General features: G+C 48.4%; 1 protein-coding gene across 1 annotated transcript; it reads left to right on the forward strand.

Annotated features, from left to right (window-relative positions):
• Window positions 1–1,203: 1,203 nt before the first annotated feature.
• On the forward strand, window positions 1,204–27,758 carry LOC148473357 (sarcosine dehydrogenase, mitochondrial-like; the record flags this gene model as incomplete). The annotated part of the gene is made up of 5 exons (XM_088459676.1): window positions 1,204–1,297; window positions 11,965–12,127; window positions 15,352–15,520; window positions 15,772–15,907; window positions 26,813–27,758. Coding segments are annotated over 5 exons (688 nt in total), but the record flags the coding sequence as incomplete, so codon positions are not given.

The raw sequence follows: 27,758 nt of genomic DNA on the forward strand, positions 1-27,758 counted from the left end.
ATTAGCAGGAGGTGCGATGTATATACATTAGTACTTGCAGGCAGAAGTTTGTGTGATCTGTAGTCGGCTGGCGGCTCTGGATACAGGCGTAGGTTCCGTACATTTTATAGGCTGTGGAACAGACCAGCACTATGTTCTTACTGACCCGACTCACGGTCTGATCACTGGTTACCAGCCCGGCCTGTTTCCAACGTGACTAAGGTCCGTGAAGCCCATCCTGACCTCTGGCCTGCACCCAACTACATTTGTGCCATAGTTACTGCGATGGGTCCCTGAGATGTGGGATCATCCTCCCCAGGCCTTGCTCAGTTGGGCATTGCTGTGTTGGCGCCAGGCTGAGAACAGGCAGATCGGAGATAGTGGCATTGCCAGGCACGTCCCCTGATAGTGCTGTGGAGCTTGGTGTTGCTGTGTTCTGCCTGTGCTGTCCTTGTTACACTATTTAGTTGGTGCATAGTCAGCTGCTGCTTTGTGGGGATAGCCGTGTAGCCGTGACTTGCGGGTAACTCTCAGATAAGCCCATCTCCAGGGTAGGCTGCAGTGCCCGGTCATTAGATTCCACACCCGTGTGACTAACCCTGCTAGTAGCACAGTGGCTCCATCCTGGCGGCCAGCAACATCGCCCATAGTCTGCGACATTTTCTGTATTACTCATTAGTCTTTAAAGACCAAACCGTGAGCCTAGTGGGTGAGAAATTCCCCTTACCCCAGAGTAGGATACACTGTACTGTACAGGCCTCTACTAACATCTAAGGACCTTTCCTGGAGGAAAACTTCCAGGGGGAAATCTTTAGAACTTGGCACCATCCCTGAACATTAGGTACTATTGGGTGATGTGGAGCGATCACTATGCCAGTTAGTGTGGCGTATATATTGCGTAGTATCGCACTGCGCATGCCCAGGAGGTGTGCAGATGACAATGGGCGAATGCAGTGTGGGACGCATGGATGCAATGAATGGCAGAACAGGGTGTGACGGGACGCTATTTTGTGGGGCCTGTCAATGCCAATAGATGTTATTGAGACCAGCAATTATGGCGATGAACCAGGAGCACGTGCAGTTCCCGGTGCATGATGTGTATCGCTACTGATGTGCGCAGAAATCCACGCCCGCTGCCTCTCGCTGTAACTTGTGCCTCGGTGTAGTTAGTACACGTTGCAGTAATCACCTCACTTACTCCCTCTCTGTGTTCTCCCTGTGCAGTCGCTCAATTCTCCAGGAGGTTCTGGATGAAGACCTGAGCAATGAGGCTTTTCCCTTCTCCACGCACAAGATTGTGACGGCTGCTGGCTTCAAGGTAAGGGTGACGCGCTCGCCGCTGTGTACATGAGAATGGGACTGGGGGGGCGGAGTCTGTAGAGATATTACTCTGTTCCTAGGCTGAATATACAGCATGACAGCTACCACTCATTATTACATATGTAAACATGTAGGGAATGAGAAGATAACGTACTGTGATTGCACTAATCTGTCCTGTGTGACTCCACTAATCTGTCCTGTGTGACTCCACTAATCTGTCCTGTGTGACTGCACCAATCTGTCCTGTGTGACTGCACCAATCTGTCCTGTGTGACTGCACCAATCTGTCCTGTGTGACTGCACCAATCTGTCCTGTGTGACTGCACCAATCTGTCCTGTGTGACTGCACCAATCTGTCCTGTGTGACTGCACCAATCTGTCCTGTGTGACTGCACCAATCTGTCCTGTGTGACTGCACCAATCTGTCCTGTGTGACTGCACCAATCTGTCCTGTGTGACTGCACCAATCTGTCCTGTGTGACTGCACCAATCTGTCCTGAGTGACTGCACCAATCTGTCCTGTGTGACTGCACCAATCTGTCCTGTGTGACTGCACCAATCTGTCCTGTGTGACTGCACCAATCTGTCCTGTGTGACTGCACCAATCTGTCCTGTGTGACTGCACCAATCTGTCCTGTGTGACTGCACCAATCTGTCCTGTGTGACTGCACCAATCTGTCCTGTGTGACTGCACCAATCTGTCCTGTGTGACTGCACCAATCTGTCCTGTGTGACTGCACCAATCTGTCCTGTGTGACTGCACCAATCTGTCCTGTGTGACTGCACCAATCTGTCCTGTGTGACTGCACCAATCTGTCCTGTGTGACTGCACCAATCTGTCCTGTGTGACTGCACCAATCTGTCCTGTGTGACTGCACCAATCTGTCCTGTGTGACTGCACCAATCTGTCCTGTGTGACTGCACCAATCTGTCCTGTGTGACTGCACCAATCTGTCCTGTGTGACTGCACCAATCTGTCCTGTGTGACTGCACCAATCTGTCCTGTGTGACTGCACCAATCTGTCCTGTGTGACTGCACCAATCTGTCCTGTGTGACTGCACCAATCTGTCCTGTGTGACTGCACCAATCCGTCCTGTGTGACTCCACCAATCCGTCCTGTGTGACTCCACCAATCCGTCCTGTGTGACTCCACCAATCCGTCCTGTGTGACTCCACCAATCCGTCCTGTGTGACTCCACCAATCTGTCCTGTGTGACTGCACCAATCTGTCCTGTGTGACTGCACCAATCTGTCCTGTGTGACTGCACCAATCTGTCCTGTGTGACTGCACCAATCTGTCCTGTGTGACTGCACCAATCTGTCCTGTGTGACTGCACCAATCTGTCCTGTGTGACTGCACCAATCTGTCCTGTGTGACTGCACCAATCTGTCCTGTGTGACTGCACCAATCTGTCCTGTGTGACTCCACCAATCTGTCCTGTGTGACTCCACCAATCTGTCCTGTGTGACTGCACCAATCTGTCCTGTGTGACTGCACTAATCCGCACTGTGCAAGTCTGCAAATCTGTCACTTACACTCTGCGCATTCCACCTTATACGCCAATCGTCCGCTGATGAACGCGAGGATAGGAGGGATATTTAGCAGAGTATAAACCTTTCAGTTCTTTTATTTATATTATTCAGATAGATAAAATTACGTGTAATATTCATCTATATTATTTAACTTGTAGCCCTCTCGCTGTGCAACTACACACAGTTTTGCTATTCGGGCATGCTGAGATGTATAGTTCCACAGCAGTTGGATGGCCACATGTTGAATACCCCTGTCGTGGAGGTTATACTACATCTCTATAGTACATATCGTGTATAGAAAGTTGAAATTAAATCTACTTTATAAATGTACAAAACAAAATACAAATAACTTTTTATCACTTCATTGTATAAATCATGGTAGGAGTTATACAGTTGTTATAATTTGGGGTTGAAAAGAATTTAATTTGCTACATGAAACTCCTTCATATAAACAATGTTCCCCTAATGATTGGTCAGACACAGGCCAGCTAAGATTGGGAGATAACTGCTGTGTAACAATGAGACGGGATAGCCTGATACTGGTTACCTGCCCCCAGTGTCACAATGAGACAGGATAGCCTGATACTGGTTACCTGCCCCCAGTGTCACAATGAGACAGGATAGCCTGATGCTGGTTACCTGCCCCCCAGTGTAACAATGATAGCCTGATACTGGTTACCAGCCCCCACCATGCACCCTGCTCTGCTATTCTGCGTCTGTAGGTGCCTGGGATTGTGCACTGACCTCCTGCCTGGTAGCAGCTGTGTTTTGTTAAAAGCCTCCTTTTTATAACCCAAATAGTCTCAGGGATCCTCCCCAGCTATATCTTCCATCTATCTCCTTGCCTGACTGATCTAACAGTATAATGGAGTAAAGAGCTCCTGGCCTTCCTAGCAATCAGCCCGTGTGCAGGAGCAGCTCAGAGACCCCAGCGGAAGGAATGAGAGACACGTTAGAGGGTACCAGGAACATTAGCTGCAGCATCGGAGCACTCTCCCCACACAGCGGGACAGATTTGTGCCTTTTGTACTACATTTAACTCCACCAGCAAATGTGTCCTCGCAGGGAGCGTTCCTAGGGATGGAGCCATATATTTCTATCTGTATTCATGTGGCTCAGACGTCTTCTCTCCCCCTACATCATACATTCATGATTTGTATCACTTTTATTCCCCACACATATGTGCTAAGGAATTGTATTACTATGCTGCAATCTCCTGGGGCTTTAAAGGTTCTACCTACAGGTTCATTTTACTCCATGATCAGAACTTGTCGCCAGTCTCTCTCCCCCCCAGGCTCGGGTATATATGCAGAGCACTTCTCACATGGGGGGGATCCCACATTAGGGGCTTATACATTGCATGGAGCCCCATCCCTAAAATATACTGCACTACAGTAACTAGCACTGCGTCATCCCGACACGGCCCTTTATCACTGTCACAGTGTACACGTTCCTGACCAGCTGCGTCCATGTGAAATGTGTATATTCGCCCATACACAGATGTACTAATCAGCGATGTGTGCGCCCGCCTTACTACGTGTGATCATTATGAAGGCAGACCAGCATCGTCTCTGTCCTAGCTGCAAAGGATACGCCTGGAAACGGATGTATAAGTGTTTGTCCAGGTCTGCACAACGCGCAGTTGCGTTGTGACGCGCTCTCTGATCTTTGCCTACATGCGATACCCCGTTATGGCCTAAACGCCTCTTCAGTGGTGGATACGGCGGGAGCGCATCCAGATCTGCATCGCCTGGGCTTGCGTGCGCTTGGTTTGGGCGCATACGCACGAGATGCGCTCCGCAGACCAGCGCACATCCGCCTCTTCCTCCTCTCATTGTCAGGCGCTCCCCAGTCGTCTCGCACAGGGTTTAATCTTTCTGCTTTATGACCCAGACGTTATGTGAAAACATTGATCTTCCTCCGCGCCTGACGGTCTCATTTCCCGAATCTTTAATTCCAATTTCAACCCTTCACTGATTTTATTGATATTCGGCACCCGGGGAGCTCGGTTCACCCAAAATCTGACAAATCCAGCAGCTAAAAGTGCACATTTATCAGACGCTGCCTTCTCCCGGGGTAACAGCTTTGTTGCAGAGAAGATGACACAATTTCCATCTATTATCCGTAAATCTCCGATACATTACAGTGTCACTTGTCACCAGACTCCTGGGAACGACTTCAGTCTTTAATTAATCGGCAAACGAGTGAAAGCCACAAAGGGATCAATATTAAAACAACTTAACAAACCTCTAACTTGACGTTTGCCCTTCGTAGCAGCGGCCATATAAAGAGGGGTCACTGTCTAGCTCTCTGCAAACGTCTAATGGGAGCCCCTGTTATCACCAGGGACAGAGGACCTCATTCAGAGTTGGTCGTTGCGGCCGCTCGGTCGTAAGGTAAAAGGGGCAGGATATGCAAATGAAGCGCTCGCAAGTTGCGTCGTTAAGATGGGATCGTTAGCTGGACGAGTGAGGGGAGGATGCGGCCGTAAGACTAAAAACACGCCCCCTTCTCGTTCGCAATACACGGCATCTCCGGGCATATAAGGATTAATCGAGACCTTCGGGAACCATCGGAACTGGTCGTAGAGCTTAAAGGTTGACCATACCCTCTCTTAAGCACTACGATCAAGTCAGTGTAATAACCTCCCATGTCACATGTGCCATGACACTACTTAGTTAATTATGCACTCCCATAAAACGCCGTTTGCATAGTCAGGCACGCCTGCGTTCGGATCTCCACTACCCCGTTCACAAGCACCTTCCCCTGTTACCACCCACAAACGCCTCAATCTGTCACTCAAACTAACGACCTGGCTGTGTTCAAGGAGAGAGAAATTTCCAATCGTAACAGCTAGTTTGCGCATGCGCATTGCGAAACTTACGCATGCGCTGTTTTGCGAACATCGCTGGGTACGACCGAGCGGCCGCTTGTGACCGACTCTGAATGAGGTCCAGAGTGTGAAGACACCAAGGCCAGACGACAAAGTTTAGGAATCTACATAATGTGATGGGAACAGCAGGAAGATTGTAGATGTCCCAGGTTTTTACATTCCAGGAAAATGGCGCCGTGTGCTGGAAAGCCAGATTTCCGAAAGGCTTCTCTGTAGTAAGAGCTGTGTAAGGGCTCCCAGGAGTGCATGGAGAGAGAGAGGGCGGCCTCCATTACAGAGGCCCAGTTTTGGTGTCCAGTCCTCCCAGCAGGCTGCTAACAGCTGCAGGGTGTAAATAAAAGGGTGCGCCAGTCTGCAGTGCGTCTCCCTAGCTGGGGATAGAGGCTGGAAGCCCATGCAGAGAGACTTCTATGTACAACTACTGGCTTACAGCCATTGTGACTGGGACGCTCGCTTTGCCCATAGATGGGGGGCCGCTAACATCTGTGACCTATTACTGGGCTTCTGTGTCTATTACTGGCTTACAGCCATTGTGACTGGGACGCTCGCTTTGCCCATTGATGGGGGGACGCTAACATCTGTGACCTATTACTGGGCTTCTGTGTATATTATTGGCTTACAGCCATTGTGACTGGGACGCTCGCTTTGCCCATAGATGGGGGGACGCTAACATCTGTGACCTATTACTTGGCTTCTGTGTATATTATTGGCTTACAGCCATTGTGACTGGGATGCTCGCTTTGCCCATTGATGGGGGGATGCTAATCTGTGACCTATTACTGGGCTTCTGTGTCTATTACTGGCTTACAGCCATTGTGACTGGGACGCTCGCTATGCTCATAGATGGAGGGACGCTAACATCTGTGACCTATTACTGGGCTTCTGTGTCTATTACTGGCTTACAGCCATTGTGACTGGGATGCTCGCTTTGCCCATAGATGGGGGGGACGCTAACATCTGTGACCTATTACTGGGCTTCTGTGTCTATTACTGGCTTACAGCCATTGTGACTGGGACGCTCGCTTTGCCCATAGATGGGGGGACGCTAACATCTGTGACCTATTACAGGGCTTCTGTATCTATTACTGGCTTACAGCCATTGTGACTGGGACGCTCGCTTTGCCCATAGATGGAAGGACGCTAACATCTGTGACCTATTACAGGGCTTCTGTATCTATTACTGGCTTACAGCCATTGTGACTGGGACGCTCGCTTTGCCCATAGATGGGGGGGACGCTAACATCTCTGACCTATTACTGGGCTTCTGTGTCTATTACTGGCTTACAGCCATTGTGACTGGGACGCTCGCTTTGCCCATAGATGGGGGGGACGCTAACATCTGTGACCTATTACTTGGCTTCTGTGTATATTATTGGCTTACAGCCATTGTGACTGGGACGCTTGCTTTGCCCATTGATGGGGGGACGCTAATCTGTGACCTATTACTGGGCTTCTGTGTCTATTACTGGCTGGTGCTGTGCAATGTGTCACTGCTACTCCTGGCATCAGCTACCTGTTCCCATGATAAGTCAGATACCAGAGCCCAGAATTATCCGTGTCAGTAACAGGAAGGCTAACTACAAGACCCAGTGGCTGATACGGGTTAGGTAACATGTGGCACTCCAGCTACTACACGTCCCAGCATGCCCTAACGGCAAAATGGTGGCAGGGCATGCTGGGATTTTTGGATCCACAGCAGCTGGAGTGCCACTTGTTGTCTACCCCTGGGCTAATACATGCTATGAAGGGTTTTCCATCTCTAGTCCTCAGGGTCCTCGTACAGTGCATGTTTTCCAGGTCTCCTAGTTGGCGCAGTGACACCATTACTGGCTGACCTATTTTAAACGATCCTCAGGTGGTGCTGATTATTTCAGCTGTGATAGAGATCTGTAAACATGCGCTGTTAGGGGTCCCTGAGGACGGAAGGTCGGAAGCACTGTGCTGGCGCAGCTGTTTCATCAGGCACCCGAGAGCGAGCGCTGTGTAATGGAGAACCAGTGACATCCTGGGCATCAGCTGGAAAGGGGACCTCTGCTCCCGAAGCAAGAGTGACGACTGGTCTGTTACATTAGGCCTATCTGTTTCTTAGGAAATCCTATGGAGTAATTTATTTGTGGATTCAAGTCGGTGCCCTGAGGTGTGTGACAGACTTTCATGCTAATATGGCAGCATGGATAAAGCCGAGCCCACACCTGTCAGGCTGAATGACAAGGAACCCAATAATTAGTTGTCACCGGTAACAATCCAAGAGCCCGGTAGCCCCTTCATAGGAACGGAGGCAGAATGGTATATTTCACTTTCTGCTGACAGACAAAGTGGTGGATATAGTGGGAAGTTATGGGAGGTGCTCTGTACGGTGGGGGTCTCCATCTGTTACAGGGAAGTTATGGGAGGTGCTCTGTACGGTGGGGTCTCCATCTGTTACAGGTAGTTATGGGAGGTGCTCTGTACGGTGGGATCTCCATCTGTTACAGGTAGTTTTGGGAGGTGCTCTGTACGGTGGGATCTCCATCTGTTACAGGTAGTTATGGGAGGTGTTCTGTACGGTGGGGTCTCCATCTGTTACAGGGTAGTTATGGGATGTGCTCTGTACGGTGGGGTCTCCATCTGTTACTGGTAGTTATGGGAGGTGCTCTGTACGGTGGGGTCTCATCTCCCGGATACCTGTCACTGATTCATACCGTTCCTCTCCGTGTGATATATGGATGTCAGACTATAATAAGCCGAGCCAGGGAGACAAGGCCTCGCGTTATGAGGCACAGCGCTGAGAGAATCGCCACCTCCTGATGTTAGCCAGGATGCACAGTAAATTCTGCGACATGGAGGCTTTGTGTTCCGACATCAGTGGTCCTGACTTGTTCGCGCCTGCGCAGTTTATCGCCTACTTTGGGGAAATTTATGGCCATGGAGAAAAGACTTTGTTGTTTAAATCTATCAACCAATCAGATGATGAATTTCATTTTCTTAACTGTGCTGGAAATATGTAAGTAGGAATTTGACTGGCTGCACATTGCGACCGATTTATCAAAACAGGACCGGCTTGATTTCTCCTGTAACAAATATGGTAAATATGTTCCCAGTTTTAAGCTTTGTAAAAGAAAATGACCTAAATGTGGAACAGAGAAGCCGGTCACACATGACGTATAGCGGCCATCTCTCCCAGTCTAAGGCGACTGTCCCGCCATCCCGCTGACCGGTGCAGCCCTACTAGTGGCTGGTGTGTATGACATTGAAGCGGTGATTCTAGGGATTGGGGCGGCACAATGTAGTAAGACCCCCCCTCCCCTTCCTCCTTGTGTGCCCATACTGAGGCATGCGCACAGTGGACCCGTCGCCTACAGAGGAGGCAGAGCTTTCTTGGTAGGACAACCACATTGCAGCTCACAAATTCATTATGCACTTACACAACACTAGTCTGTGGCCAACCATATGGGGCCATGGTACGGTACCGCTATGAATACCCCCCCCCCTTTACGTGCTGGAGGAGGTGTGGCCACACCATTTTGGTGGTGTGACTGCATCTTTCTGGAAGACCCGAGCCCCCTGACAAGCTAGCCCCTCCCCCAGGGACAATACTGGTAATGGCGGCTGCAGATGTAAGGCGAGCGGGTGGGACAGGCTTCCAGGTGCAGACGCACAGACTTTCAGTATACACGAGTGGATTATCGCAGTAGCATAAAAAAATAAGCAGGCTGCTGCGACCATACGGAAAAGCGTCCACACGTGCGCACAACTCAATGTCTGCCCCACTGTTGCTGATTGTTTTATAACTTCTCTGGTTTTGCCGAGCTGCAGAATTTGTATTTCTCAGTATGTAAATTCATGATGTAACAACCCCGTATGACGTATGCCAGGTACGCACTCGGACGATACCCGTCTGATACGTTTACGGCCGAATAGAATGACATATAGGCCGGATCGTCCAGCGTGTACGGACTATCTGTGTGCTCCCGAGGTCACGTGTGATATCGTCCGGTCAGCCGTGCTGCAAGAACAACCGTACGATATCGCATGCGGCGCCGTTGCATGTAATGAAGGACGGGGTGAGGGATATTTCCGTCATGTGTATGATCTGCGCACACAGGGGTCTAGTTACTAAGCAGTGTTAGGAGACAGAGTGAAAAGTGATAAGAAAGTGATAAGGTGCCAGCCAATCAGCTCCCAACTGTCATCTCACAGGCTGTGTTTGAAAAACGACAGTTGGGAGCTGATTGGCTGGTACTTTATCAGTTATCACTCTGTCTCCTAACACTGCTTAGTAACTAGACCCCTGTGTGCGGTACATGTATGCAGGACACAGGAGCACAGATATACATTAGCATTGAGTGGATGGAAGCCCTGTTCGCCCGCAGGCTGCCCCTTTGGTAAAACCAGTTCTTAGAATGAGTGAATTGCGCAGTCTGCTGGCAGGAGACCGGGTTACATTTCATCCTAATTAACCCGTCTGGTGCTGGAGTCTCTGCGGCTGACACTAAGTCGCACGTCCTGTGACGCAGATGGAACGCTAATGTCACTGTCTGCGCGTTGTAATGCGTATGCGTCTGTGCGATCGCTCCCGAGAGCAGCCTCCATCATTATCATCGGCATTTACACCTGCCCTATGCTGGGAGCACTGGGGACCCGCGACGTCCAGACCGACCCTGACACCCCCACAACATGCGAATCATCATTGTTACCATATCTAGGAAAAACAGTGGGCGCTACCAATATATGTCACCAATATGCTAAATAATAAATACCACTCCTGCTGCCCCCACACAGGGGATCTGGATATCCACCTAATTACAATAAAGACCAAATAAAGAAGAAAATGGGAGCGCTGGCGCTGGTTCAAAAAATTCATCATTTTATTGCATATAACACAACTCAGTGACTTTATATATATCCTCCGCTCTATTCCAATGTGTGTGTTTTACAATGATAATTTTGTACGAGTCTTTGGGGGAATTCATATATTGATATTAACTAATATTTTATGTTGGAGCCGGTTCCGTGCTTTAATAGTGTGGCATTAAAAGCCCAATTAATCAAATCCATCTGTATCTTCATTTTGTTATGTTTTAAATATTTTTGGAATTGTGTTATATGCAATAAAATGATGAATTTTTTAAACCAGCGTCAGCGCTCCCATTTTCTTCTTTATTTGGTCATTGTTACCACCCAGAAACGCCCATTCAGCGCCCGCAGAGATACCACTGAGATTTGTATCGCTCTGAATCGTGTATAGGTTTGCACACGTGCGCAGTGTGGGAATAGGTGCGAGATGTGGCCACATTCGGTCACGTGAGCGATTCTGGCCCTTTATTGGTGCGTATTGTGACGTAAACCTGGGCGCATTGTGTAGCTGAGTACATAGAGGCGGCCGATGGGAAGCTGAGAGACTGTATTCGATGATATATTGACCTGGGAATCAGGTTAGTCCATGGGATATTGGAAACTTTGTGACACTAGAGATGAGGCCAAACTATTCCGTAGGGTAATGGCCTCGCTTTGCGTTTGGCTTCTTCAGTCTAATATGGTCATAAGTGCTCCACGTGTGGCTTTCCCCATCACACTATCTCACCCAGAATTCCCAGCCACCCAGAATTCCCAGCCACCCAGAATTCCCAGCCACCCAGAATTCCCAGTCACCCAGAATTCCCAGTCACCCAGAATTCCCAGTCACCCAGAATTCCCAGCCACCCAGAATTCCCAGCAGAATGAGTTGCCCGTTGTCATCCACGTTCCATTTATACACTAGATATTCTGCAAAATGCAAATTCCAAGATACAGAAAAGCTGTTTTCCGAGAGCGTCGCCCGTCTGCCAAATGTCGCTCATTTCTGTCTGACACCTTTAGGTCCAGGTAGGTATTCCCAATTTCCCTTACGGCAATTCTCCATGGCACTACTAGTATCCCATGCGATATAATATATATAATAAAGGATAATATAACGCACAGCAGGGACAATCCTCATTGATGATTCTGATGTAAGGACGCTCCGATTACACAGTACAGATGGACCCACTTTCCCGCCGGCCCTGGTCGTGGCCTAAGGCCCAGGAAGGGAACTGTGCGAAGAAACAGGCAGCCATGAGTGCCGGGCGTACAGTGCAGGTGAGCCCAGGGGACAAGGGGACCCCACAACACCCGCATTAAACTTATGGGGCCACAAATGAGACCACCAGGCAGCCAGTCATCGTGACTTCAGCATCTACAGTCACCTGCAGCTAATGCCCCCTTTCCCTGTCTGACCCAGGTGCGCGCCATCCGGCTGTCGTTTGTGGGAGAGCTGGGCTGGGAGCTGCATGTGCCCAGAGAGGCCTGTGTTCCTGTGTACCGGGCAGTCATGGGAGCTGGAGCCAAGACTGGCATTGGGAACGCTGGGTACAGGGCGATCGACTCCCTCAGCATTGAGAAAGGTAACGCCAGCTATGGGCAATAACCACGGATGGCAGAGAATAAGCCCCTGAGAACACAAACTTTAGTACGGTGCATTGAATGGGTTAAGTGATCCTAAAATAGGGGGTGATGCCGAGCAGTACCCACATAAGAGATTGGTTACATAATTACACTAAAGTAAAAAGATAAAAACACGCTCTGTAAACCCCTTAATGTAGTAATAGATAGTACTACAATGTAGTGTGTAATATAATTACACTAAAGACCATTTATCATCGAACATAGGGCCTCATTCAGAGCCGCTCGCAAAATGTGAGCGCTCGCTCTGAATGAGGGCGGCCGCTTCTATGTTAGAGCCGGCCTCCTGGCCGTTAGCTAGGCTCTGGGTGACCACCCACAGCTTTAGCGAGTGGCCAGGTTGATGGCCGCGATGGTCAAGACTATCGCGACCATCGGGGCTTGCGATGAGACCCTTGTGGTAGGGTCTACTCTACCGCAAGCCCCAGGGAGCTTTCGGCTCTATTAGAGCCGGAAGCTCACCACTGACATCACGTCGGGAACGCCTCCGTTTGTGTGAACCCCCCCCCCCCCGCCTACAAAACGGGGCGAGCTGTCGATCACCATCGCGTGCACAGGGCCTGAATGAGACCCATAATGTAGACCCAGCAGTTTATGGGTATTACGGTTTCCCGTAACAGGAATGTTCTGAATCTGACTGGTACGAACGTCCTATCCTTTCAGCCAATTGGTAATAAGATACTGGTTGTACTGGGGGTAAGCTATGATTATGTAAAGGATATATCCTCCTTCAATCAAGTGACTTCTATTAAACAGATGAGGTCCAAACCTTTCCATGGCACGGTATCTGTCTGCTTCAGCACTGTCCGGCCGCTGGCAGAGTACCGGCGTGTGGTTTGGTGTCTCCGCACCCTGACACTGTGTGTTACCTTCTCTGATGCTGGCTTTGTGCAGGATTCTAACACTCCAACCAGGCAGCAGCTTCAGCCTGTCAGAGCGAGAGACTGAGGTGCTGCTGTTGGATGCCTGCACCCTGTACCTGATGGGAGTTGTAGTTCATTGCCCCAGTCATTGTGCCCAGTGTGGTGATATCCCCGGTGGCAGCGATGAAAATGGCTTAAAAACTGCAGTAAATTGAGAAAAGCCCGGTGAAAACTCTATAGAAAGGGCTTTTCTCAGCTTGATAAATAGATCCCTAGGGCCTGAAATGTTTGCTTAACCCTAATAAAACAGGTGTATCCTACCAAAGTGGCTGGCCCTAACATTGCCTACCTGTGTTACTATCCTTACCTGTGTTACTATCCTTACCTGTGTTACTGTCCTTACCTGTGTTACTATCCTTACCTGTGTTACTGTCCTTACCTGTGTTACTTTCCTTACCTGTGTTACTTTCCTTACCTGTGTTACTATCCTTACCTGTGTTACTGTCCTTGCCTGTGTTACTTTTCTTACCTGTGTTACTTTTCTTACCTGTGTTACTGTCCTTACCTGTGTTACTTTCCTTACCTGTGTTACTTTCCTTACCTGTGTTACTTTCCTTACCTGTGTTACTTTCCTTACCTGTGTTACTGTCCTTACCTGTGTTACTGTCCTTACCTGTGTTACATTTCTCACCTGTTTTATATTTCTCACCTGTGTTTCATGTCTCTCCTGTTACATTTTACCTGTTACTTTCCTCACCTGTTACATTTCTTACCTGTGTTCTCTCCTTACCTGCATTATGTCTCTCATCTGTTACATTTCTCACCTGTTTTATATTTCTCACCTGTGTGTCATGTCTCACCTGTGTTACATTTTACTGTTACTTTTCTTACTGTTACATTTGTGTAGGAGAAATGGTCCCTTGATCTCCTGGAGTTGGAGACTGCGTTCTGTTATCTTCAGAGCACTTTGATTGTGTTTTAAAGGTTCACATGAAACGCGCCGACTTCTAGCTATGAAAGACACTAATAATGAGCAAAGAAAACCAACATTTAATTTTTCTTATGCGTCCAGTGTGTGAAATCTTCGGGTCCCATTAGTACTGAGAACATATTGACATCTGCAGATAGAGATGAATGGGCCACTTCTCAGGACAATGTCTCCGTCTGATCGGGGGTTTCTGTACATGTTGAGGGATATTTACAGACTGGCTCGGTTTCCCTGACTGATAGAAGCCAGAGCTAAAAGAAGCTTCAACATCTTAATGCAAGATCACACCGGAGAGATGTCGCTGTCATTTAGCAGATGTGAGGATTTAATGAGATTCCCCTGGCAGCTCCTCTGCCGTACAGCAATGGCCATTACCGTGAGTCACAGTGCTAAATAACCGGGGGACTGAAATTAAAGGCAATGAGTTATTAATGCATCCAGTGTTCATTGGGAAATTATGGACAATCTGTGCTAATATCTCCCACGTCCCATCAGTACTCTGACGCCTTCTAATTAGAACTTTATCTGAACTTCATTGTAAAACGACTTGGTTTTATGGTAACAGAAGTATCTGAACTCTGAGTGGTTTCAAGCAGCAGATTTTGTCCTTTATAGTTATACCGTCTGGTCGCCCCCAGGGTCCTGTAAACTGCGCTCCCTATGGTTGTCTAGTCTAAAATCTGCGACTGTCCACATCCCAGCATGCCTTGCAAGCCTATGATTGTACCTGATTGATCTCCCAGATTATCTGGCTCCCAGGTTAAGGTAACATACAGTGTGTGTCATCCACAATGGCAGGATCATACCTTGTAACACCAAATCTGTAACTTTGATAAACCACTTGGATAACGATGATCCCAAAACAGAAGCTTAAGGAAGAGGGACGTAACTGAAACATAATTCGGGAAGGATGGGGGGGCGGTGATTGCTTTGGAGACCCATATGGTGCTCTCCTGGTACTGTAGCCCAAACGGGGCATCACCGTACATGCCGGAGTGCAGAGCGCGGGCTTCCATAGCTGCCATCTCAGCCCCCCTCCCCACCGCGCTCCATAGCAGATACATTGCCTGCTCTGTGGTAGTGGCTACTGATGGGAAACTTAATAACTTTAAATGTTCATGATGCGTCAGCGTAGGGGCCGCACGTTTACCGTAGAACGCTGTAACCTCTGTAATTGCAGGTAACAAAGCTGCATTCGCCAACGCGATGATACAGGACGCGGAGCGTTACAGTGCGCAGTAACTGTAGTTACACAGACGTGATGAGTGACATGCAGTGTAGCTGACCAATACTCAGATGTAATGTCCATTTCTAGGCTACCGGCATTGGCACGCAGACCTGCGCCCAGATGACACTCCTTTGGAGGCTGGGCTGGGCTTTACCTGCAAGCTGAAGTCTAGCACCCCATTCCTGGGACGGGAAGCGCTGGAGAAGCAGGCGGCAGAAGGGGTCCCCAAGCGTCTGGTGGGATTTACCATTGATGAGTGAGTAATCCCCCCCCATGGGGCTCTGGCTTCTGGAATACGCTGGGTGCATGAAATGTCTCCTATAGGGGTGCGATGCCATTCATAGGGAGCCTCAGTCCCTGCTCTGCTCCCTCCATTACCTCACAGTGTATTACTAGCTAGGATGGGCAGCGAGTCCCGGTGATGGCGGATTGCCCCCTGGCGGAGAGCATTGAGATGCCCATCAGCAGGGACTTCCACATAACCTGATTTATTCCTCTCTTCCACAGGAAAGTGCCTTTATTCGGGCTGGAGGCCATATGGAGGAATGGCCAGGCTGTGGGACACATCCGGAGGGCAGACTTTGGATTTATGATTAATAAGACCATTGCCTATGGCTATATCAGAGACCCCCATGGGGGCCCGGTGAGTACACGCAGGTTTCATAAACACACTGATGGGCTATTTAGTTCTAAAGTGCCAGTGTGACGTAACAACCAATCAGCAGTCCGCTCTATCAGCTTGTGCAGGTTAGACAGTGAGAGCATGTGTCTGATTGGTTGCTGTGGCACTTTGTATATTTGCACATTGCTGCTGCCTTAATTAATTAACAATGTGATTAGTTTCTATGGGTTACTGAACATTTACACTTACATGGTCCTGAGTTTCAGAGACAAAAAGGGGTGTGGCCTTGTCCAAAATAGAGGGGTGCTTTGGTCAATTATGGGGGTGCACTTGCTTTTGAGATATATATTCCCTGCCTCAGCGAGGCTTACACTCTATATTCCCTGCCTCAGCGAGGCTTACACTTTATATTCCCTGCCTCAGCGAGGCTTGCACTCTATATTCCCTGCCTCAGCGAGGCTTACACTCTATATTCCCTGCCTCAGCGAGGCTTACACTCTATATTCCCTGCCTCAGCGAGGCTTACACTTTATATTCCCTGCCTCAGCGAGGCTTACACTCTATATTCCCTGCCTCAGCGAGGCTTACACTCTATATTCCCTGCCTCAGCGAGGCTTACACTCTATATTCCCTGCCTCAGTGAGGCTTACACTTTATATTCCCTGCCTCAGTGAGGCTTACACTCTATATTCCCTGCCTCAGCGAGGCTTACACTCTATATTCCCTGCCTCAGCGAGGCTTACACTTTATATTCCCTGCCTCAGTGAGGCTTACACTCTATATTCCCTGCCACATGTATATGCACTCGGGGTAATTATTGCCGGCAGGCAGCCAGTTCACCTACCAGCGCACGTTTTGGATTGTTGGAGAAAACCAGAGCATGAAAACACAAGGAAAACATACAAACTCCATGTAGATAAGGCCTTGGTCAGACCGTGAGGCAGCAGTGCTAACCACTACACCACCATGCTGTCAAATGTTTATGCTGGTTTATATGAGAGTTTGGGGATAAATGTACCACCCCAGTACTCTATGGGGTATATTTACTTAAATGAGAGTGTTTAGAAGTGGAGATGTTGCCCATAGCAACCAATCAGATTCTACCTAACTAGCACCTTCTAGAAGATAATAGCTAGAATCTTGCTATGGGCAACATCTCCACTTCTAAACACCCTCACTTTAGTACATACACCTCTATGACTTAGAAGTAATGTTCCTCATTACTGAGGATTATTTAGAGAACATCCGTCTGTACAACATTTAGACTGTGATGATTGCTTCCGCCGTACCCTGGTCATAGTGTCCTCTCCCCAGCAGAGCCATGGGGCTAACGTCAGGAGAAAGAGGCACTTATGGCGTAGAAGCCGTTAGAACCTGCTTAGAGGACTGACGAGAGTACATATGAGAAGCCTATAAGTGCACATTACGCTCTGTGTTTTTCCTCTATACTCGGAGAGAAGTGACGTCGGCTGCACGGTCTATTTTTAATGAAAGTACAACACAATATGCCAGATACTGAACCACTCTTTCACTTCCCTATTTTTGGCCCTGGTACCGGGGAGCTGGCGGAGTGATTGGCATAGAGGGAGAGAACAACAGAAGACGAGAGATGTGGGTACATGAGATAGACGCTGCTGAGCATCACTCGTCTGAGGTGTGTCTTTAGGGCGGAAGGGAAACGAGCGTTAATTAATTTATTCTTCTCCAGCACCTCATTTAGCACTTTCTATGTGTTTATTAAGCTGTGTGTGAGGAAGGTGCCGGCTCCCGGATCATTAGTGAGGTATTAGGCAGGCGAGAGTATCATTAGTGAGGTATTAGGCAGGCGAGAGGATCATTAGTGAGGTATTAGGCAGGCGAGAGGATCATTAGTGAGGTATTAGGCAGGCGAGAGGATCATTAGTGAGGTATTAGGCAGGCGAGAGGATCATTAGTGAGGTATTAGGCAGGCGAGAGGATCATTAGTGAGGTATTAGGCAGGCGAGAGGATCATTAGTGAGGTATTAGGCAGGCGAGAGGATCATTAGTGAGGTATTAGGCAGGCGAGAGGATCATTAGTGAGGTATTAGGTAGGAGAGAGGATCATTAGTGAGGTATGAGGCAGGAGAGAGGATCATTAGTGAGGTATTAGGCAGGCGAGAGGATCATTAGTGAGGTATTAGGCAGGCGAGAGGATCATTAGTGAGGTATTAGGCAGGAGAGCGGATCATTAGTGAGGTATTAGGCAGAGAGCGGATCATTAGTGATGTATTAGGCAGGAGAGCGGATCATTAGTGAGGTATTAGGCAGGTGAGAGGATCATTAGTGAGGTATTAGGCAGGCGAGAGGATCATTAGTGAGGTATTAGGCAGGCGAGAGGATCATTAGTGAGGTATTAGGCAGGCGAGAGGATCATTAGCGAGGTATTAGGCAGACGAGAGGATCATTAGCGAGGTATTAGGCAGGAGAACGGATCATTAGTGAGGTATTAGGCAGGCGAGAGGATCATTAGTGAGGTATTAGGCAGGCGAGAGGAGGCTGCTAATGATCTGTGTGTGAGGGAGGTGCCGGCTCCCGGATCATTAGTGAGGTATTAGGCAGGCGAGAGGATCATTAGTGAGGTATTAGGCAGGCGAGAGGATCATTAGTGAGGTATTAGGCAGGCGAGAGGATCATTAGTGAGGTATTAGGCAGACGAGAGGATCATTAGTGAGGTATTAGGCAGGCGAGAGGATCATTAGTGAGGTATTAGGCAGGAGAGCGGATCATTAGTGAGGTATTAGGCAGAGAGCGGATCATTAGTGATGTATTAGGCAGGAGAGCGGATCATTAGTGAGGTATTAGGCAGGTGAGAGGATCATTAGTGAGGTATTAGGCAGGCGAGAGGATCATTAGTGAGGTATTAGGCAGGCGAGAGGATCATTAGTGAGGTATTAGGCAGGCGAGAGGATCATTAGTGAGGTATTAGGCAGGCGAGAGGATCATTAGTGAGGTATTAGGCAGGAGAACGGATCATTAGTGAGGTGTTAGGCAGGAGAGAGGATCATTAGTGAGGTATTAGGCAGGAGAACGGATCATTAGTGAGGTGTTAGGCAGGAGAGAGGATCATTAGTGAGGTATTAGGCAGGAGAGAGGATCATTAGTGAGGTATTAGGCAGGAGAGAGGATCATTAGTGAGGTATTAGGCAGGTGAGAGGATCATTAGTGAGGTATTAGGCGGGAGAGAGGATCATTAGTGAGGTATGAGGCGGGAGAGAGGATCATTAGTGAGGTATTAGGCAGGCGAGAGGATCATTAGTGAGGAATTAGGCAGACGAGAGGATCATTAGTGAGGTATTAGGCAGGAGAACGGATCATTAGTGAGGTATTAGGCAGGAGAACGGATCATTAGTGAGGTATTAGGCAGGTGAGAGGATCATTAGTGAGGTATTAGGCAGGTGAGAGGATCATTAGAGAGGTATGAGGCAGGAGAGAGGATCATTAGTGAGGTATGAGGCAGGAGAGAGGATCATTAGTGAGGTATGAGGCAGGAGAGAGGATCATTAGTGAGGTATTAGGCAGACGAGAGGATCATTAGTGAGGTATTAGGCAGGAGAACGGATCATTAGTGAGGTATTAGGCAGGTGAGAGGATCATTAGTGAGGTATTAGGCAGGTGAGAGGATCATTAGTGAGGTATGAGGCAGGAGAACGGATCATTAGTGAGGTATTAGGCAGGTGAGAGGATCATTAGTGAGGTATTAGGCAGGTGAGAGGATCATTAGTGAGGTATGAGGCAGGAGAGAGGATCATTAGTGAGGTATGAGGCAGGAGAGAGGATCATTAGTGAGGTATTAGGCAGGCGAGAGGATCATTAGTGAGGTATTAGGCAGGAGAGAGGATCATTAGTGAGGTATTAGGCAGACGAGAGGATCATTAGTGAGGTATTAGGCAGGAGAACGGATCATTAGTGAGGTATTAGGCAGGTGAGAGGATCATTAGTGAGGTATTAGGCAGGTGAGAGGATCATTAGTGAGGTATTAGGCAGGAGAGAGGATCATTAGTGAGGTATTAGGCAGGAGAGAGGATCATTAGTGAGGTATTAGGCAGACGAGAGGATCATTAGTGAGGTATTAGGCAGGAGAACGGATCATTAGTGAGGTATTAGGCAGGTGAGAGGATCATTAGTGAGGTATTAGGCAGGTTAGAGGATCATTAGTGAGGTATTAGGCAGGAGAGAGGATCATTAGTGAGGTATTAGGCAGGAGAGAGGATCATTAGTGAGGTATTAGGCAGGAGAGCGGATCATTAGTGAGGTATTAGGCAGAGAGCGGATCATTAGTGATGTATTAGGCAGGAGAGCGGATCATTAGTGAGGTATTAGGCAGGCGAGAGGATCATTAGTGAGGTATTAGGCAGGCGAGAGGATCATTAGTGAGGTATTAGGCAGGCGAGAGGATCATTAGTGAGGTATTAGGCAGGCGAGAGGATCATTAGTGAGGTATTAGGCAGGAGAACGGATCATTAGTGAGGTATTAGGCAGGAGAGAGGATCATTAGTGAGGTATTAGGCAGGAGAGCGGATCATTAGTGAGGTATTAGGCAGAGAGCGGATCATTAGTGATGTATTAGGCAGGAGAGCGGATCATTAGTGAGGTATTAGGCAGGAGAGAGGATCATTAGTGAGGTATTAGGCAGGTGAGGATCATTAGTGAGGTATTAGGCAGGCGAGAGGATCATTAGTGAGGTATTAGGCAGGCAAGAGGATCATTAGTGAGGTATTAGGCAGGAGAACGGATCATTAGTGAGGTATTAGGCAGGAGAACGGATCATTAGTGAGGTATTAGGCAGGAGAGAGGATCATTAGTGAGGTATTAGGCAGGAGAGAGGATCATTAGTGAGGTATTAGGCAGGAGAGAGGATCATTAGTGAGGTATTAGGCAGGTGAGGATCATTAGTGAGGTATTAGGCAGGCGAGAGGATCATTAGTGAGGTATTAGGCAGGCAAGAGGATCATTAGTGAGGTATTAGGCAGGAGAACGGATCATTAGTGAGGTATTAGGCAGGAGAACGGATCATTAGTGAGGTATTAGGCAGGAGAGAGGATCATTAGTGAGGTATTAGGCAGGAGAACGGATCATTAGTGAGGTATTAGGCAGGAGAGAGGATCATTAGTGAGGTATTAGGCAGGAGAACGGATCATTAGTGAGGTATTAGGCAGGAGAACAAATCATTAATGAGCTGTGTTTGTATTTACTGGCCGCATTAAGGGGCCTATTAATATAAGATAGCGGCATATACCCTGAAAACGCCCAATATCAGGCTGCTCATATTAAGTATCGCCCCGGTATAGCGTGGAGACACCAAAGCAAATATCTCAATATCTACTACGGTTTCTCCATTTCCGTCAGCAGCCGCCGTCCTCGCAGGTTTCCATGGCGGCTGCGAAGCTGTCAGATTTACCAAGCCGAGCTTGCCCCCGGCAGTTTACGCCGTCTTTAGATGGCATTAGCCCGTTGAAGCCTATTGGCTACTCGCGGAAGTCTTTTTCGGGAGAGGGATCCTTAGGATCCCTTCTGTTCTGCTGCCTGCTCACAAAGGCGCCAAACGTAGTCAGCCCATTCGCAGTTGGCGGGAATATAAAGTAAAGCGATCTCGGTTGCGATTCCTTTTCTTGTACTGATCGCAGGGACGGGCTTCTACAGATGCTCCTGTCGCGGCATCTGAATAATACAATTAGGCGTATAAGGATTCCTTATTGCTGTGATTAGGAAGCCGCCTTATTGGGGGCTGTCAGCATCATGTAATAAGGTCCAATCGTCTTATCATAGATATCAGTAGACGTTCCCTACGCTTTCAGTCTTATACCCGCAGTTGCGTCACTGTTGTATATGGGAGGTATAGTGTATTACAAACCATTTCTAGTCCTTATTCTATCAGACAGAACCCAGTGGTTTAGAGGCGGCATTTCCGTCCCCGGCCCTGTACTTTGCTGCCCTGGTTTGCCTCCTTATAGCCGCACCTCATACGTAAGGACCCGAATTAGATCTGTTCTAGATGTACCCAAGGGAACAGCCCATGTGGCACAAGCACTAACTGAAAGATCTGCCCATATTGTCCATATTTGTATGGCCAAAAAGTCTGGTGGAACAATCAGTCTTCGTACCGGGCCTTGAATGTTCCTGGTAGAGGGGAACGTATGTATGAGACTTTGGCCCTCATTCAGAGCCTCTCGCTAGCGGCAGTACGCTCGTTCCGAGCGATGTTCGCACATCTGCGCATGCGTACGGATCGTTATACGCATGCGCGAACCAGTCAGTGCGGCCGAAATTCATGTGCTCGCAATATAGCGAATGCCTGCTATTTTGAGTGACAGAATGAGGCGTATGTGGGTGGTAACAGGGGAAGGTGCTTGAAAACGGGGAGTGGAAATCCGAACGCAGGCGTGCTTAAAGGTCAAAACGGGCGTTTTATGGGTGTGCATAATTAATACAGCAGCGTCATTGACCACGTCACTGGGTTATTTTATAGCCAGAACTGCTCGCAAGATTGTGGTAGCAAAAACCAACCACAAGAATAGCGAGCAGTTCATACGCTGTACGATGTACTCGATTAATCTAATAAATAGCGGACATGACGTATGGTGCGAGCGGCCAGGGGGCGTTTTTAACAAATAAACGAGCGTATGTTTTGCTCGCTCGTTCAGACTTAGAGGTGTGAACAGACTGCAATTTGCGAACGGATCATTTGAATAGCCACCCCTTGTTTTTGAACGAACGACCGCAAATAGCGAACGGCTCTGAGTCAGGCCCTTTGTTCTATGTTGGTGCTGTGAGTGGACTCATCTCCTGGTTCTGTACTTTGCCTGGTCCCCTGTCATGTATAACGTGGAATCTTTGCTATGCTCCTGTATTGGTAATGGGTGTCACACAACTGGCATGCCTTACCCAGCAATACCAGGCAGACTGGGTACCTCATCAGGGCAACATGAACACTGATACACCGTAGGGGTGAGTATAGACTCCTTGGCAGGCACTTGTCTGCTTTTGGTTTTCCTGCCTGTAATAATACTCTGTCAGCTAATGGGAGAGCCGGCCCGGGGCCACAGGTGCAGCAGCGGGTGTACAGACTGGGGGGTAACGTTATGGGGCAGCTGTGATCAGGACATGGAGGTCACCCCGTATCTCACCTGATTTTGGATTCATGCATTTTGAAAGGGGCGGGGCTTGCACAAAAGTTGTCAGAGCTTGGCCAGTTATTGGGGAGGGGGTTCGGATGTGGAAAGAGAACTTGATAGGTGGATTGGGATGGAGTTTGTGTGGACTGGGGGTGAGGTTTGTGCACATTGTGGGTGGGGGATACTTTGTAATAAATATTTGGAGGTACAATCATGCAGAGCAATTCTGTCATTACATGAATGATTTACCAGTAGTGAAGGGAATATTTACTAACGTGCAAACCTGCTCTGCAATGCCCAGAAACTTCTGCATGACCTCTGCAGGGAATATACAGTAGATTGTAAGCTCCACTGGTGCAGAGACTGATGTGAATGAAGAAATATTCTGTGTATAGAGCTGTGTAATATGTGAGCGCCATATAATGTATGTATATGTATATATATATATGTATGTGTATATATATATATATATATATATAATATATATGTAATAGAGCTGTGTAATATGTGAGCGCCATATAAACGAAGATTAATAAACAAAACCGTAACTATCCCAGTTCTGCGTATTGTCGGAGTATTTGCATTAATCAGCGCCTGCAGTTATTTCCCTTTATGTTCTGGTTACAAACTTCGCTTGATTTACTATAATTCCCAAATATCAACCTTTCAAATTGTAACCGTGACTTCTACTAGAAAACATGGCGTGTCACAAGAGCCGGCGGCCTATTAATCTAATGTTATAGTACATCAAGTAAATTGGTTCTATACGCAAGTATTGATCAGCGTATTGGCTCTGGAAGCTGCATTTGTCATCCATAAAGATGAAGGCTCTTCCCCATTACATGCAATGACCCATTAAGGAAGTGGAAGAGGCTGTTTGATTCATCCTCCTGATCCACGGAGGAGTCATCAGACGCAGCGCTCGCTGTCACTTATCAATAAAATGAATTCTCTGTCGGATAAAGACACCGGCTTATCCCATTCTGTGCCAGCTGCTTTATGTCTCACTCATTAGCTAACGAGTTATTTTACAACCTGACTCCAGCTGGCGGGATCCTCGGGAGAATATTATACCTCGCTGTTGGTTTACTGGTCGTTGAGCCTCGTAAAGCATAGACAGATAATCAGAGCCTGGGGTGATGGGCAGCCCTGTGAAATGCTGACTGTATGCCAGGATATTAATCTGTCCGCAAAGCTCGGTAACTATACGCTTTCTGCAAACGCCGCTCTCCTTAAATCTACCAGAAAAAAACCCATTTGTGTAGATAGAGGGAAAATAATGTGAAGCTGTCACATCCCATCAGCCTCGCTGGTACTGAAACAGCTCTCTCTGCGCTGTGCAGAGAGTACGTCCGCCCGCCACAGCACGCGCCCGTCTACAGCGCCTCAGTACACGCTAAATTACAATCCAAACTGTGTACTTATCAGGGAAGAAATCTACCATAGTCGCAAACAGGGAGTTTCACGCTCTCCTATAAGTAACGAAACGGAACGATTCCATGTAGGAAGCCTCACGTGTATGTCCATGGTGTGTAGTGGTGGTTGTGTGACCCCACGCCATGTGTGTAGCACCTTACAGAGTGGGGAATTATGGACATTTGTCTTTTGAATAAGCTGCAATATAGATATTATATAGATTTATTCTGGCTTTTTATTTTCAAAACAAACATTCTCATCCTATCTGCTTGTGAGGTGGAGATTTGGCTGACACGTAGCAGGTCTGAGCTTATATGGTCCCTACAGTATCCTCGTAGCTCGGACTATTTTGTCATAGTATTCTGGAAAACTGAGGTAAAGGGGCCCATACATCTACCCGCTATCATGGCAATTCCCCGTTCTGCCGACACTGGGGGATTGGGGATAACTGGCCCATACATCTAGCCGCTATCATGGCAATTCCACGTTCTGCCGACACTGGGGGATTGGGGATAAGGGGCCCATACATCTACCCGCTATCATGGCAATTCCACGTTCTGCCGACACTGGGGGATTGGGGATAATGGGCCCATACATCTAGCTGCTATCATGGCAATTCCCCATTCTGCCTACACTGGGGGATTGGGGATAAGGGGCCCATACATCTAGCCGCTATCATGGCAATTCCACGTTCTGCCTACACTGGGGGATTGGGAACAAGGGGCCCATACATCTACCCGCTATCATGGCAATTCCCCGTTCTGCCGACACTGGGGGATTGGGGATAACTGGCCCATACATCTAGCCGCTATCATGGCAATTCCCCGTTCTGCTGACACTGGGGGATTGGGGATAACTGGCCCATACATCTAGCCGCTATCATGGCAATTCCACGTTCTGCCGACACTGGGGGATTGGGGATAATGGGCCCATACATCTAGCCGCTATCATGGCAATTCCACGTTCTGCCGACACTGGGGGATTGGGGATAAGGGGCCCATACATCTACCCGCTATCATGGCAATTCCACGTTCTGCCGACACTGGGGGATTGGGGATAATGGGCCCATACATCTAGCTGCTATCATGGCAATTCCCCATTCTGCCTACACTGGGGGATTGGGGATAAGGGGCCCATATATCTAGCCGCTATCATGGCAATTCCACGTTCTGCCTACACTGGGGGATTGGGAACAAGGGGCCCATACATCTAGCCGCTATCATGGCAATTCCCCGTTCTGCCGACGCTGGGGGATTGGGGATAAGGGGCCCATACATCTAGCCGCTATCATGGCAATTCCACGTTCTGCCGACACTGGGGGATTGGGGATAATGGGCCCATACATCTAGCTGCTATCATTGCAATTCCCCGTTCTGCCTACGCTGGGGGATTGGGGATATTGAAAAACTCAATTCACGGAAATGCCCGGAATCGGCGAGTCAGGATATTTAACATGTTGAATTTCAACAATCATCGATGGCACTGGTTTTTGTCGCGGATTGGGCCGGCGTCGGCAAAATGGAAAATCACAGCTCCGGTGTATGGGGCCCTTGACCCGCGGAGAAGCTGTTACCACAGCCATATACATGAATAATAATAATAGAGTGATTGAACATTTCCTCTAAGATTAGTCACATTGATGTCTGTATAAAGGTAAGTAATGCAAAGGTTTGAGAAGAGCAATTATACCCAGCATTGGTACAAGTGCCCTAGGCAGCACCCCCTCTCCTCCAATGCCCTCTTCCCCTATCATCTGGTGTGTATGGGGCAGTCATTTGCACAAACGGGTCGCAATCGCGCCAACAGGAGTCACGATCATGAAATTGGCCAATCCGTTGTTCAGCATTGGGGGGGTCACTGTTCTGCCAGCATTGGGGGGGTCACTGTTCTGCCAGCATTAGGGGGGGTCACTGTTCTGCCAGCATTAGGGGGGGTCACTGTTCTGCCAGCATTAGGGGGGGTCACTGTTCTGCCAGCATTAGGGGGTCACTGTTCTGCCAGCATTAGGGGGGGTCACTGTTCTGCCAGCATTAGGGGGGGTCACTGTTCTGCCAGCATTAGGGGGTCACTGTTCTGCCAGCATTAGGGGGGGTCACTGTTCTGCCAGCATTAGGGGGGGTCACTGTTCTGCCAGCATTAGGGGGGGGGTCACTGTTCTGCCAGAATTGGGGGGGTCACTGTTCTGCCAGCATTAGGGGGTCACTGTTTTGCCAGCATTGGGGGGGGGGTAGGGATCAGTAAAACAATCATTTGCGAGTAATCTGCCCATGGGTTGGAGACCAGGAACGGACAATACAGTATATATTGCTGATTCCTCCCTCACACTGCGTGATCCTTGGTTTATCCCCCTGACGCTCACTCTGTCCTCTTCCTGCAGGTCACCGCGGATTTTGTGCGCAGTGGGAAATACACTCTGGAAAGAATGGGCGTGCCGTACACCGCTGAAGCCCATCTGAAGTCCCCATTTGACCCAAATAATAACAGAGTAAAGGGAATTTACTGAATTGATCCCCAGAACAGAGTCTGGTCACACTAGTGACACAAAATGCATCATGATCGCCGCTAATTAACCTTTCCCTGCCTGGAGGAGCCATATTGTAGTAATAGTAACTATATTCTATGTACTTAAAGAGCCATTTAGATCGTGCCCCATTCCCTGGCGTATCTGCCGTATACCGCGTGTACCCTGGCGCATCTGCCGTATACCGCGTGTACTCTGGCGTATTTGCCATATACCGCATGTATCCTGACGTATATCGCGTGTACCCTGACGCATCTGCCGTATTTCGCGTGTACTCTGGCGTATCTGCCGTATATCGCGTGTACTCTGGCGTATCTGCCGTATATCGCGTGTACTCTGGCGTATCTGCCGTATATCGCGTGTACTCTGGCGTATCTGCCGTATATCGCGTGTACCCTGGAATTATGTGGCCGCTGCTGATTTTATAGATCATGATTCATGACTGACAGAAAGGACTGGACACCTGGAATAAAGCCACTATGTGACCTCCTACTACACGAGAGCCTGGATAACATACATGAAATAACTGCTCCTGCCGTGTTGGGATGGAGGTGCTTCTCTATCTGCACAGACTGAACGCTCTTTGTGATGTCACACAGCAGGTACCAGAGACCGGGAGTCATCGCTACACTTTCATTGCTCGCATTATGCCCTATCCAGTATTCTGTGGGAAATCTCATTTATTTGACCAATGTAACAAATTATGAAATGCAGAGAATAAAGTCGCTATATACCCCACTCTCTTGATTTAATATAAGATATATATATATAGGCCTAAGCCCATTTGTATTTTAAGTGAAAT

Source organism: Taudactylus pleione, unplaced genomic scaffold (assembly GCF_031769625.1).
Source record: "Taudactylus pleione unplaced genomic scaffold, aTauple2 ptg000927l, whole genome shotgun sequence".
Lineage (NCBI taxonomy): Eukaryota > Metazoa > Chordata > Amphibia > Anura > Myobatrachidae > Taudactylus > Taudactylus pleione.